The sequence below is a fragment of the Corvus brachyrhynchos genome, unplaced genomic scaffold (assembly GCF_000691975.1).
Source record: "Corvus brachyrhynchos isolate BGI_N302 unplaced genomic scaffold, ASM69197v1 scaffold398, whole genome shotgun sequence".
Taxonomy (NCBI): domain Eukaryota; kingdom Metazoa; phylum Chordata; class Aves; order Passeriformes; family Corvidae; genus Corvus; species Corvus brachyrhynchos.
The window spans coordinates 1,506,282-1,521,592 of NW_008239780.1; the positions used below are offsets into that span (position 1 = coordinate 1,506,282).

A 15,311-nucleotide genomic window follows, 5' to 3' on the forward strand; every position below is an offset into this window, starting at 1 on the left:
CTAACTAATACTACCTGAATCTGCAGGAAAGCTCATGCAACAGAAAAATTTCTGGGGAAAACAAGAGCAAATTATGGCATCCTGAAAAGTTTCCTGACTTATAACTCTAGGTACAAAAATTCATATTTTTTCCATAGAAAACATAAATAGAAATAGTAATAATTTATAAAATGCAAGGACATCTCCCTTTTGTCTGCTTCGGGCTAAATGAAGAAAACACGCTACACCCTTGTGTTACCAAGATATGATAAACAGACACATCTACAGGAGAGTCACAGAGAGCTTTTTAATTCATGGTGACAAGGAGTGCTTCCAGCCTTCTCAGGCTGATGACATATAGCAGTATATCCCTAGGAAGTTACAGAAATTTCAGAGACAGACTGAAATCTAAACAGGGATGAAAAAGGCAGTGCTTCATCCAGATAAAATCTAAATGGTGTGGGTGGGATAGTATGTGTAGCAAACAGATGAGGCTGCAAAAATGATACAGCCTGTCCTAACTGAGGGCATATGCTCACCAGCTGTTATGTAAATCTGCAATTAATGGAGCTTACGAGATCCTCAGGTACTTTCAAATCATCATGCACCAGAAATGCTCAAATCTGCTTTCCCATATGCATTAGGTGAGGATGTTAGGAAAAAATCCCTCCTGATGAGCATCTTGCTGACAATAATCAAAACTTTGTCACTATGGGACCAAAAAAAGCCTCAGTGGGTAACAAGAAATTACTGAAATTTTAATAATTTTCACCACAGATACATTTATTCAGAGAGTACAGAAAATCAGTGGCCATTTATCAGTTTGGAGGTATCTGTACTTGTATCTCTGACAAGTTTTACTAAGCATGAACTGCACTCTTTCAGGCAAACCTGGAATTATTCCCATTCAAGCTATAGGGTTATCAGGGATACTCTGGTCCTGCCATCTGTGAACTGCCATCTAAAAGTCCAAGTGTGTGTGTGAGACAGCAAAACGAATTAGATTTCCCTATGCTTACAAAAGCCACAGTCACGTTCTTTAATATTTTCAATTCAGATTGAAAACCCCATGAAATAATTAAAGTTCAGGCTAAATGATATGTAGGAAATCACATAGAATTGCTCTCCTATGTATGATTGTAACCACATTGACTTCAAGCCACCTCCAATATACCTGTCCTCAACAAAAAAAAACAAAACAAACCCAAACCTGGGGAAGACCTTTCTAGCTACTCTGATAAACCTGTCCAGTATATTTTGCTAACAAAATGACTAAGTTTATACTGTGTAACCTATTTTTTGAACATAAATTCAACAAAGGGATAACAAAATCTATCTTAGACAACATGGTGTGAAACTATTTTTAGAGCTGGCTGTCATTCTAGCAAATGATAAAACAATTAGGAGGAAAACTGTGTAAGACTTATATGGTGATGAGACTCAAGAAATTAACTAAGGATAGCAAGGCAAAACACAATTAAACATTACCAGTCTCTCCAAATAATTCTTTTAGAGCAATAATGTTGTAAGGCGTAATATGAAAATCAAATGTTTAAGAATATATCACAGCAATTAAAATCAGTAGGAGTCCTCTGCAAGTATAAACATGTAATCTTGAATATTTCTTTCTCTGTTAGGCAGCATCAAGGTTAACAGAGTAGAAAGTTAATGAGAATTCCTTGTTTAACCTTTAGCCAATGCAGTGTTTTGTTCACCAAGATTTACGAAACACCAATGGCAAATATTATTAGTAAAACATGATTTGTGTTAGTGCAAAGCAAGCAAGACAACAGGGCAGAGGAAGTAAAAGAAGAATTCAGCAGAGGAAAGGAAGCAGGGCTTACCGATGACATAGGCGAGCAACAGTGCCAGGGTCACTGTGATAGCAGTGGCACTCAGAGCTGTGCACTTCCAGTTGCAGCACCTGTAAGGTTTGTTAAAAGTGAAGGCAGGTCTGGAAAAGGTACTTCTAGGAAGAGGCCTAGGAGGTGGAGAGTAAACAGTATTGGATGTTAAGGGATAGTTCTGACTGGCTGCACTGAAGATAGCTGAAGACCCAGATCCATGTTTAAACAGGAAATGCCTACAAAGAGAAGACAAAGAATGATGTAAAAACCACTCTGTGATGTAAAAAGCAAAAGGAACTACATAAGCACTTTATAGTAAATATTGCATATAGCCACAGAAAATATCAAAGACAGGGGAAAACATGTATTTGAATACCCTCTGCAAGTTTTTTAACCACAGCACAAGATGTCCAGCAATGTTTTAGTGAAACAACATAATATAAATGAATTATGAACTATTTTCCCCATGTTTCAGAGTAATGCTGAGGGAAGGTTGTTTCTCAGTACTGGGATCCTCCGAGCTGAGCAGCCCCTGTGTGCCCTGTGTGACAGAGACATGGGAACTGTTGCCAGCAGTATCTCCTCCATCCACACCTATTCGGTTTATTCACCTGGAATACCCAAAAAATGCTAAAGCCAGTGCCACTGTGAACATTTATTTTTTACCATGGAATATAGGAAATTAAAAAAAAAAAGTGACTACTTAGTCACCTGACCTACAAGGATAATCCATTCTGAAGAACTGTAGTTACTATATAGGTGAGCACAATTTCTTTACTGTTCTTAATTGAGCTATTTTGAGAGCAGTTTTTCTTCAAATGCTTTTGCCTACTGCAGTGATTCTCAAACATACTAAGAAAGAATTCATTTGGAGACCTGTTTCAGCATACTTTGCAGGACTGATTGCCTTCAAGAAAAAATAGCAAGGACTTACATTAGCACAAAAAATAAGGTACAAAAATGGGCCTTGCAGAACAAGCTCTGGTGCTGAAGTACAGAGTAGTTTTTGGATAGGAGGAAGGATGGTTTTTCAGGACTGGCAAGAGCTCTCCAAGAGAATTTATGAAAGGTTATTTAATGTTAAACAATAACTTACTGTGATATGTGCTCAAAAATTGTGGCAAAAGGGCTAGTGCAGGGCTGCGCATAACAACCACATATTCTTTTGGAAACACCAGTTTTCTTTGGTCCTTCTTTCCTTTGTTATATCTAAGTGAGCAAGCTTCCCCAGTGCCCTCTGTTCTGACAGATGCACCTCTCAAACTCACACCACAGCATGCACCCAAACGAGTTTGGAGTATCTTGGTGTTCCTCTGGCTCAAGCCATGAGGTCTGAGCTGAGAAAGCAAGTGACATGGTCCAGAATCTTCCCAATGGCAAATGTGCCTTTACACCTTCAGCAGGGCACAAGACAAGTTTTTGAAAGCATATATGGATCAATCAATCCATGCTGGGAGAAATTCTTTGATGAATACACAGTGGGATGTACGCAATCTCAAACACTCGAGAGTATGAAACATTGTTCTACTGTGACATTTGCCTTTAAGAATATTGTAAATACATGTTCCTGAAATGGTAATTGCTAAAACGGTGTAATGCGTATGGTATTATGTATTTACATTATAAAATTTTAAAAGAAAGGTTAGGGTTTTCAAAATGCCAGATTATAGAAAATAAAAAGGTATTACAGAGCAGTTTTATCCTTTAAAGAGCCCTTTAGTTACACAAAAAAGCAAATGAGAATACAGGTTAGCTTGCATTGCAGTTTACAGGGCCTGTGTATCACGAGTCTTATGACTAAACCACAAGAATGAAATTTGAGTATTAGTTACTTCTGCTTCCTGATTATTACCCAAATGAACTGCACTTGGACAAAACTGGACATCTGACCCTGACTGAGTACAGCATCCTGGCAGTACATCAGATAACTCATTCTAGTTTTCCTTCCCACTGACTTTCACAGCTGTAAATATACACATTAGAAAGATGGCATTGCTCTCCACATTGTAATGTTACCTCTAAATATTTTAGTTCAAAAATTATGAACTCATATACAGAAAAATAATAAATTCAAATCAAGTAATATAACTGTTTACAGGACTATATAAACCTGCTTCCTTCCTATCAGGCCATGAGAGCACAGCTGGTTATTCTGGATTCAATGCTTTGTTGCCACACATGAAAGCTTTTGCAAGTATGTGAAGTTTTACTTCTCAGTCAGCAGTTAACAAGATACACAGTCACTTAAGACTTTTGGCAGGAAAAAATGTCATGCCAAAATTCCTATTGATAGTCAAGGAAATAGAAGCAGAATCACCATATAAAATAAGACATGTTATTAGATATAAGCATATACATATGAGAAGTATGTGTGCATATATACATACATACACGCATAGATATATATAAAAATATTACAAATATAAAAAGTCAATTGTTCTTTACACAGTTTACATGTTCAAGACATAATGACAAAAACCTACTTATTTGGTAATTTCTCATTTAAATTTTGGAACTTACAGAAAAAAAGTCTTGATTTTGGCAGCATTGATTGTCCTTTACAGTGCATAGCTCAAAGGTATCAGAGGTAAAGGGAAGGAAATGCTGAACAGAAAATTGTTATTATTAAGGCTCTAACAACCTGCAATCAATAGCCAAGAATAATTTCATACTTTTGCACAGGAATTTATGACAGGGGCTTGATGATAAAATGCTACTGTGCAGAGGTGCTTCTCTATTAGCAGAAGAGTGCACAGAACCTGGATCCAGCTCACTCTCTTTTGGACAAATGACTCCATTCACACAGAGGAGAATTTACACTGCTCTAGTTTGTAATAAAACTGAGATTCTGAAGCAATGGTACACTGAAACTGAGCTAGCAGTGAAATAATGTTGAGAAAATGTTTAAAAAACCCAATTGTTTACAGCTTCCATTTTTGGAAGAGTATATTGAGTACTCAAAGACATTTCTATAGAATTTGAAAAACACTGGTGGCACAAGGACAAATTTCCAAAGCCAGACTGTGACTAGGTTCTCATAAACTCAGATGACTCCTCATCTGTCTGAGCATACCATGGTTCCCAAAGGACGTCAGGACATGCTAAACTGTTGCTATCAAGTCTATAAAATCAGGCTCTCTTTTTAAAGAGCAAAATAATAAAACCTGCAGTTCAAAAGTTTAGATGCGACTGCAGCTGATGTGTGCTTTAATATTTGATCTAAGAGAAAAGCTAAAGCCTGGTTTTTTTTGGTAAACTGGGAACACAAGAAAAATCAGTGCATTTATAAGGATGATTGATAACACCACTCCTTTCAAGTGGAGAAAAACAAAATGATCACAAAAACATCAAAAACATCCATAAAAGAAGATGATAATATTCTCTTAAAAAGAGAAATATAGGACATAATTTGTAAGGCATTTCTTGGTGAAATAAAAGTCACTTAATATTATTACACTGATAACTCCAATACATAAATAAATATTAAAGCTCAGTAATAACTTCACATGTAGAAGAGGCAGTTGGAAGGCATTTCCTCTTTGAGGTAACCACAATGTCTCTTTAGCTGTTCATCCATCTGTTCATTTCTACAAATGTAAAACTTTTGAACTTTGAATCCTCTCAAGAGAAGTTAAATGGAAGAAAAAGATCCTACCAGGACCAAAGCCCTCCACAGCAGCAATGAAAGCAGCGAATCCCCCAGTGAGGTTCCTTTGCTACACTGAGGTCTGTGCCCTCTCCACCCACCCCTGCCCAGCACAGCACACACTGTGGAGTGAAGCGGAACCACGGCTGACGAGGAGCCACGTCTCCACTGCCACTGACATCCCCAGTAAAGACGAAAGGAAGGGGCGCGCTGGGAAGTTCAGCTGACACAAGGCATGAAACTAAACCTGTTAGTCCTGCTGATGGCAGAACCTCTTTCATTCTGTGGAGAAGCAGTTTCCTGTGGCTCTTCCAGGTGCTCTTGTTTAACCTCAGGAGGAATGGCAGATAACTCCAAGAGCACAGTTCGTACAAATGATGAATTCTTAGCTACGAGAAGGTTAGAAAAAGGTTCATTTCTTTACATGCCTCTCCATCACGACATTTCGTTATGTACTTTTGGCTTCTTATCTGGAACAGCAATTTAAGTCTTATAAAAGCTTGAAGCAACATCCCAACTGAATTCATGTGGCAATAACATAATACTATTACAGAAACCACATCAACCCCACACAGAATTCTGTAATTCAATTCTGAGAAAATATTTTTATATCCTGATACTGTAGAAATGTCCCTCAACTTTGTCAAGGGCTATCACTTCTGTAACTTTCTATGCATTAACTCTGTGCCAAGCACCTGTAGGCCCAGACCTTCATTTGTTCCTATAATATGTTTTCCTTCCACTTCCATCAAAAATCATGAGTTTGTAAGAAGAAAAAATGAAGAACAAAAGCGGACTTGAAAGGGAGCCAACAGCTATGTTAGAAACACAAATCTTGGAATACTTTGGCCAAAAAATTAGTCTGCATTTCTCCTGGATAAACCAAGTAGGAATACATTTGTACCTGTATATGTTTCACATTCAAGAAATAGTTACCTAAAGCATTACAAATTGCTGCAAAGCTATGTGATAGAAAAACCTAAGAAGACTTCAGTTCAACCATTTAAGTTGCCCAATTTCTTTTCAATTGCATTTTATAGCTGCATATAATGCATGTAATTGTATATCTATACTGATATTTAATTGAAGTAATTTCTTTAGATATCAACAGAAGTGCAGAGGAAATTTTTAAGAGGCATAGCAGATGAAACATAAGAAGGATTCTGTTTTTTGGCACAGCCAGAAAATATATAGAGATGGTAGCCAAAAGGGATTTGGAACAGATACGGTTGCCCATCTACTTTGGCAAACACTAAAAAGAAGACATTGGTACCTGCCCATTTTAAGTCACTTAATATTTCCTGTGACAGTAGTAAGAAGCAGAAATTAGCTCTCTCCTGGTTTTCTATCCATTCTACCCTGTACTCAAAGTGGGAGGGGAAAGAAGAGGACACTTCTAAACTTACATACTAATCAGAATATATTTTTTTATAAATCTCCCATATGGCTCTCAACAAACTATTTAGTATAAAAACAAGACAGCTATTATATATATAAAAACCAAGACACCCACTTATCACAAAGACATATACACTATACCCTCATCTTGAAAACCAACCCAGGAAAACTGTATTTGAATATTAGACATGACTTGTAATTATAGGTAGAACTGACCTATAATTTTACAGCCTTTGTTTCACCTTTTTGTGTACAAGAACTGTGGGAACAAGGATGGTCAAGGGTGAAGGAAGGGAGAAATGGCCATGAAAACTACTTATCTAATTTATTTTATAATTATATTTTTACATGTATAATTGAAATAAAGTTGAACTCCCCCAGAGATTTGTCTTTGGGAACAGAACCACTTCGTTAAAATTTCCTCTTTGAGCTGGACTTGCTTTTTGAATCATTCACATAGAATTGTTTCCCTTTATTCGCTCATGTTTTCTTTACATAGCATCTGAAAACTCAGCACTGTGACCGTGGATGTAAATGGAATCTGTATCCGTCACTTTTTGCTTCAGTACTGAACAACAAGTGATGCGATGTTGACTCACTTGTCAGTTGTTGCTGTAGGCAAGCTAAGCTTGTTAACCAGGTGACTAAACTTACAAGTCTCTGGCAGAAGTCTGGGACAGTAATTATATAAATACAAGACGGTTCCAAAGTCAATCAAGAACGGCTTCTATAATGAAACCGTTGTCCAAAATACAACTGCTTTCTGGATTTGTTGGCTATTTAATGAAAAAAAAAGATAAAACAAAAATTACCACACTGAGGACATAAATTCCTCTTGCATATACCAGTATGGGCTTTGTTACTCTGATACATGGTGACATCTCTACATTAATTCAGTAATTTTCAAAAGTGCTTTTCTGTGGCTTAGAACTTAGCTGTAGCACTCCAACTCAAACAACAGCTGAGTAAAACTGAACCAATGCGCACAGAAATTTGTGATGTAAGGACGGAGTAAGATCGTGGCTTGCTCGATTTTTTTTTTCTTCAACAAATTCTAAGATCATTTTGCGGAAAATATGAAAAATAGCAGTTACAATAATATTTATATAAGTCATAAAAGTAGATAATATTTGCAGAGTACTTTGAAACCATGAATCAAGAAGGATAAAAATCCCAATATTGTAATTTTATTGCCTATATTCTGTGGTTGGAAGCATGACTTAAAGAAAGGAATGAGTAACTGAAGTAGTTGCCCCTCGGTTCTCTTTGCCACTGATGTCCTCCTATGAATATTCATGCATATTCTAATTGACTTTTGTTACCAGCATTTCAGTCTACTTCCAAGTACCTACATGCACATGGTCTAATCCAAGCTGTACAGCTACTGTGACAAATAAGACAAAGTCTACTTGATATGAGATGTATCACATTAGCTACATAAATACTATTTAGTCTTTGAAATCAGCTTTCTTAGAAATAGCTATCCAGAAAATAAGAGAATTTCTGGGCAGTAACATTACACATACATACCTGATTTTTTTTGAAATGAAAAGGTAGAGTTGTTTTCATGTCTCTGACCCCTCCTCACAGCCTAGACCCTTTGTATTAACCTGTATTTATTGTTCTCTTTCAAAATTTAGATTCAGTCTGTTTCTGGTTTTGTAAATGGAAACACTATTTCATAGAAAGCTAAAAGGCTGCTTGCTCATTGGTGGCCATAAAATCACAACACAGCTTTTCTTCTAGTTATAACTTTATATACCATCACATTATTCAAAATAATGAGCAAGGAGCATCTGCAGTGTGATTGTTCAAGTTACCATATTTAGCCTCCATAAAAAACCCTTACACAAATGCTATCCCACTATTCCAGGAAAGCCCACACCCGAGCTTCTCACAAAGAAAAAATACAATAGAGTGTATTAACAATTTAAATTGCCTTACTGTCCTTAGTGACTAGATCTCAAACGACTCAAAAGCAGGACCCTCAAGAGCCATTGCTGCTGACATTACAGCTGTACTTCATTGTAGCTGACAAATGTTTGTATTTTTATTTCCATAAAGGACACCTTCATTCTTGCATTACTAAATTTAAGGTCATATTTAAAGCTTTTATTTTAATTTCATGGTCGTATTTACAGTCTTCAATTTATCTTTTGGAATTCAGAAGACTGAAATATTTTCAGATCTTTTCTGCTGTGCAGTGAAAACACATGGGACTCAGAACGAATTTAAAACCCTTGCCATGTGTCTGTTTTTAATATGGTCAGCCTGTATATATGTTGATTTATTGTTTAATTAGGTAGAAAATGAGAAAATACAAGAGAAATGTCATGACAGCAAATATTGGCCAACATAATTTGAAGGAAAGATCATAAAGGAAGCCCTCCCCTGCATTTACTCTTGGAATAGCCCCAAATTTGGTCATTTAACTCAGGAATAGGCTCCATTTGCAAACAAGTTCCCAATGAATTGCATTGCTCAAGTAGAAATTGTCTCCCTGTTTGGTGGCTTATGACCATTAACACCTGTCTGCCTTGGGAGCTGTAAAAGCTGCTCTGTTTGCTATGGAAACACGGAACTGGGAAAAAAATCAAGGCACAAAAGTGCTTTCTGTGTCTCTGCACTGGAGGCAAGATTCATAAGATCCACAAGATGCTCAAAATGCAGAGACTAAGGAGAAAGATCAAACCTTCCAATATCTCACACTGAACCGTGTATTTCTAGATATATTTTATATAATTATTTTTTTGCTTTTAGAACCACTCCAGCTTACACAGAAAGGGACTATATACTGGTGTCTGTGATTTGAAAGGCTAACAATGTACTTCCTGAAGAGAAAAAATAATTATGAGGTTGATTTAAAAAGAACAAAGCCAAACCATAGTACAGAATAAATCTCTTGCTTGTTGTAAAGACCTCCCCTATACCAAACAGAAATATAACCACGATATTTTCAGGAAAACAAACACAGCTAATCATACACCTTAAATAACTATGTAACACAGAAACAAATGATTCCATCTATATGATGATTCAAATACACTTCCTGAACTACAAAACTCTCAAAATTATTCAAGTGTTTAGAGACATAATCAAACTTTGAAATACTGCTGAATTTTGTAACTGAAAATAAAAACTGCCTTGAACCCCAAATACTCCTCTTATTATTCTAGTACTTCAAAGTTTTATATAAATTAATGATAATTGAATCTCAGGTTTATGGTCTGGTACCTCACTGTTCCCTTAGAGGAGCTATTACCATGGTGATAAGATTGCTTAAATTAAGCTGTCTTTTTCCACAGGACTTGGCTCATTGCCAGTGCAGTGAAGGGAGATTTCAGTCCATTCAGCACAGCATTAACCTTACTGCCAACACTGCTAAATAGGCTAGAGGAACTAGGACGAAATTTGATTTAAAAAAGGAAGGAACAAGCAAATACCTTAAATACTGACGCACGAAGCAGGACTAAAACCCCCAATTTGAAACAAAATCAAAATTAGCTAAATTTTGAGATTTAGACAGAAAACTTAAAAATTCTAATGCTTTTGTAATCTAAGTCAAAACTTAACTCAGAATAAGTGTGACCAATGGTTTATCCATGAGGGAACTATAACAGACTATAAGGAGGGTAAGAAAAATGTCAGGTAAAAATCCCTACTTAACATCTAGATTTTACTTCATATTTGGGGGTTTGATTGAAGTGGGAAAATAAATAGCAAACAGCAGAAAAAACCCCAAAGCAAGATATGGAAACAAATACCGAGTTAACTAGCAGGGCATGGAGTAAATGAAAAACATTCCTTTGAGTTATCAGGGTTTAATACTTAGTCCATAAAAAGTAGTAAGTTATGTTCAGATGGGGTTGTCAGAGATAATGACAATGTATTACACTGTAAATCACAAGATTTGAAGTATTAGAGCAAAGTATCTATGAAGCCTGACAAAACAATTATTTTAGTGGAAAGGAAGGGAATAGGCAATAGGTTGCAAGTACTTTATTCTGGGGGAGAGGGAAAAAATCAGTTTATGTAAGAGCCCAATGACATTATCCTAAAGAAGAGAATCAGTGTTTCCCATGTTTTTATGTGTTGTGAGAGATGGTTGTGGTTTGTTTCTGGCAATGCTTAAAAATTATTTCTCTGTCTGACAATGAAATTACTGCATGTTCATAACTAATTTTAATAATGGCTATGTTTATTTTTCCAAACTGTGCATGCATGCATAGATGGAGCCTGCATTTGCGTCTCTGGGCACATTACAGTGCTGAAGGCTGCAGCACAGTCACCAGTTTGAGCTGCTATGCCTCCTACAGGTACAGCTCTTCTCCAGTTCCTTCAGCAGCAGGGGTTCGGTAACAAGTCCTCTGAAGTCTTAAAGCTGTTCTTAATTCTTATTTTTATTTGGGTTGCTTATAATCAGAATAACTGCCAGAGTTAGAGAACTGGCCTTGGCAACGACACACAGACAGATTAATTTTAGCTTTGACAAAAGCTGGTGTGAACTTAACAAGTAATTTCATCTTTCCAAGTCAGTCTCATCATTAAACACTTGCATTAGTAAGCTAGGTCCTGAAAAAACTGCTTTGCAGATCAGTGCATGTAACACCTCTAGATGAAGCACAAAACAAAATTTCTGATTTGCCCTTTTCTATAAAAATATAACCAGGTTTTACTGTACAAGAAAACTTTCAAACACATACACCACAGTATATGTTTTTACTGCAGCCCTCTGCCATCTAATCTAGGGTTTCAAACTCTAATTCTGTAAGAGTACATGTTTAATGTGAGTACTGCAAACATTTTCAGAAGTACAGAATTTTCTTTAACATAAATATGACATATTATCATTATGAGCAGACTTATAAAGTTGCTTCATTTCTGTCATTTCTGACTGTTTTACAGTCCCATGATTAGTTCTAGGAAATCTTTTCCTGTCTGAAAATTCTCTAATATTCCATGGCAGTAGATAAAACATCAAACATATGTTCTGTTTATGGATTAACAGGAGATACAGTTGGAATAAATGTGTATTCTGATTTTTTGCCTAGTTGTTACAGTAGGGAATATATTACTGTCTAAGTCTTCTTTTTGATTGCAAATGTTCCAAATGTAACAAAAAATAATCTGCTTAGACATATTAGGTATGTAGATATTAGCAAGATTGCTATTATTAAAGATTTGGCACAGAAACATATCTTTGATATGTTTCCCTTTATTTTGTAGGATTATTTTTAATGGGCAGCTAAAGATTAATGGAGAAGGAAAGCAAGGGAATCCAGATGTTAGGCCAAAGCCAGTTCAATTCTAGCAGAATCATTCCCTGGTAAAGGAAGGAAAAACAAGCTGCAAGCCCTTCATTATCTGTAAGGCTGTACTGTGCACTATAGACTTCTGGGAAGTGGTAAGCACAAATGTTTTTATTACAGTGTTCCCCTGCTACAGCACTTGTCTGCACACAAACTGCAGATACATCCTGGCAAACAGACTCACTGATTTTCCTTTTGGATTATCCAGCCTTTCAGCCAGCTTTGTGACAGGCTGCTGGGAGCAACCAGTGGGGGCATGAAATCAGCTGAAACAACCACTGAAGGGTTGGAATGTGGAAAATTCCCAGACTTTGTGAATGACTAACGTGTAGCCCATAGCATGTTTCCCAGTCTGAATTCCTAATTCACTGCACAGCCCTTTATATAATTATAGACAGAGCTATATATTTCTTTATTTGTCCTTTACAAGAAGCTTCAAATCTGCAAAATATAAGAAGAAACCAGAAAAATTAAACTGAACTCAAAAGAAAAATAAACTGTATTTTGCCCCAATGAAGTCTGATGGAAATGTAGTGAACAGGGATGCAGAGAGGCTTAAAAAGATCTACCTGACTGTTAACTGATGAGAACTAAAAGTTAATGGGACAGAACACCCAGAGATCACCTTTCTTGCAGCAAAAAGTACACATAGATATTGATACACCAGAAACAACAAAGATTTATCTTTATAAAGGCTGTGTAAGCAGAAGCTTCTAGCTCCAGAAGGACCAGCTGAAAAAATGTTGCTTATGTTCACTTTTACAGAAAAGTTTTCATCCTCCTTGATTCTTTTTGATATTTTTCCTTAAGACAAATAAGGAAAGTTTTATTTCAGAATGAATTGGCATATTCTTCAATCCCAACTTAATAGCAGAACCAAAACTTGACACTTCTGATGAACAGCAGTCAAGTGTTTAAAGATGTATATTAAGATTTATTTTTGTAATAAAATAAAACCAATCTTCTTATAAAAGAACAAAAACTAGATTTCAGTGATTAATTGTGATAACTGGGCCTTGGACATATATGTTAAAAAGCCCCAAATATTTCTGTGCATAATACTTTATATTTTCTGGATCCAATTAGGTGGATGTCAGAAATTTATCTGTTTCACCAAACACAACTTGCACAAACTCTTTCACTTTTTGTGCTTTAAAATGGCAAAACTCAAAGGAAACCCTAGTTAAAACATCTTGGTGCTTAGTTCACAATGAAGAAGACTGAAGAAAATCAAGATCTTGTTTTAAAAATCAAATTAGCAAACACAGCTGTAGTTGCAAGTCATCAAATTCGCTAATACTTATCAGGAACAAATGAAAAAAAAAGCTTATTACAGCCAAAAAGTCAGACGAAATTGTGCAGAGCTTTGGGTACTGAAATTAAAGTTGCCTGAATACAGAACGTGTTTGCTATCAATTGTTCTTCGGAGTAGATTATTTGTGTAAATCGTGAATGATCCTGAAGTTGAACCCTCCCTTCCTCAGCTCCCAGAGGTAAGTCTTGCCATGCCCAGCACCTGGCTCAGTATCGTTTCTCCATTGCCAAATGATTATCAAATTATATTCTTTGGCTGTATATGCAATAAAGTACTTAAATATGTATTGAGGAAAATATTATTTTAATATTATTTCTGGTCTTTTCTTATCCACAGGAAAGCTGCAGCCTGACTAGATGATCCCCAAAGGTCCCTTCAAACCCCAGCCACTCCTGACTCTCTGCGACTCCAGAAGTGCCGAAGTACACTGATTAAACCAAACTTCTATTTGCTGGTTACAAAATGGTCCTGGGAGAATGTGAGAGGGCAGGACAAATACACAAGCACAAATCCTGACTGCACACAACCATAAAACACCACTGTAACCCACACACCTTAAAGAAATGACTACCTTTCAAAGCTTTGAAAAATGTGCTTTTTTGAGTATTAATGATCTAGATGAATCAAGGCAATAAGGCCTCACGTGGCTACTTGGGATGGCCTCAAAGCAAAACACATTGGCATGTCCTGAACGACAGACTTGTAATTGCCCATCACCAGCTCCTGTAATTGCCAGGCCTCCTCCCTGTCTTATTTCTTTTTCTCTCTACATCTGAGATCCGCTGTGCACAGCCTTGGTCCACACCTGGTTTCCAGTGGTATGTTGCTGTTCAAGACCCAGCTGTTATGAAGATGCACCGAATCTTGTGTACTGGTGGGGGGCGTGGGGGCAGCAGGGCTGGGCTGGCTGCGGGTGGTCATCGATCTCCTCTGCAGGGAGTCGGCTGAGGGAGGCGGTTTCCTGGCGCAGGTGCAGGCGTGCGGTGGGGGAGGCGGCGGTGGCAGCGGTCTGAAGGTGAACTGGTTATGTGGGCTACCAGGCATATCTGAAACAACAAGGAAAAGACAGTGAAACACACGGAGGATTATTATTTTAGGAAGATCAAGATGGTCTTTAAATGATGTTTTGCAGTTAGTGGTTCATTTACGTTCATCTCAATTAAAAAAGGAAAGAGGAGACTGTTGGGGCCCTCCCCCTGCCATGCAGCCCTGGGAGAGGGGCCCTGAGGGGAGGCACGGGGTTTCCCTGCCCCTGGGCAGCCTCGTTCCCTGTTGGTTGGTTTGTCTTTCCCTGCGCGGGCAAGGTCCCTCGGGTCCCGTGACTGAGGAGTTCCTTGGCAGAGCCCCGGCCATGCGGCTGGAGAAATAAACATCTCTGAAACATCTATCAAGAATCTGTCCATATATATTTCTTTTCACGGGCCTTGTTGTCCGATACGCGTGTTGCAGTATCCACACTGTAACAAATGGTGGGGAAATGCTGGCAAGACACTGATCCCTAAGGACAGAAAATTAGTGAGTAAAAAACCACTGTAGATCTCCCTCTTCTCGCCTTGGTTTGGATATTCTCTCTAAATTATGGAGGCACTGTGGAAACACTCTTGGCTCTCAGAGCTGCATATGGACATTTATCTTAAGCTTGGAAAGATTCTTGAACGATTTGTAAATTTTAGCTTAATTCAAGCTCAAAAGGAACTGAAACACTTCCTGGCATGGTTGTTTAAGAACTTTTTCTACATCTCTTGGGACTTGATTCTTACCAAAGACTTTTGGAACACCATTTGGACACAGTTAATTTCTGAGTCAAAATATATGCC

The 15,311-nt window shown here is 37.3% G+C and overlaps 1 protein-coding gene across 8 annotated transcripts in view; it reads right to left on the minus strand.

Moving 5' to 3' along the window:
* The window catches only part of TENM1 (teneurin transmembrane protein 1), an 828,305-nt gene that overhangs the window by 143,178 nt on the left and 669,816 nt on the right, over positions 1-15,311 (minus strand). For all 8 annotated transcript variants that reach the window (XM_017743128.1, XM_017743129.1, XM_017743123.1 and 5 more), the window contains 2 exons: positions 14,300-14,540; positions 1,824-2,062 (listed from right to left, as the gene is read on the minus strand). In XM_017743128.1, the coding sequence (XP_017598617.1) occupies positions 1,824-2,062; positions 14,300-14,540 (480 nt within the window). The remainder of the gene's footprint in view (positions 1-1,823; positions 2,063-14,299; positions 14,541-15,311) is intronic.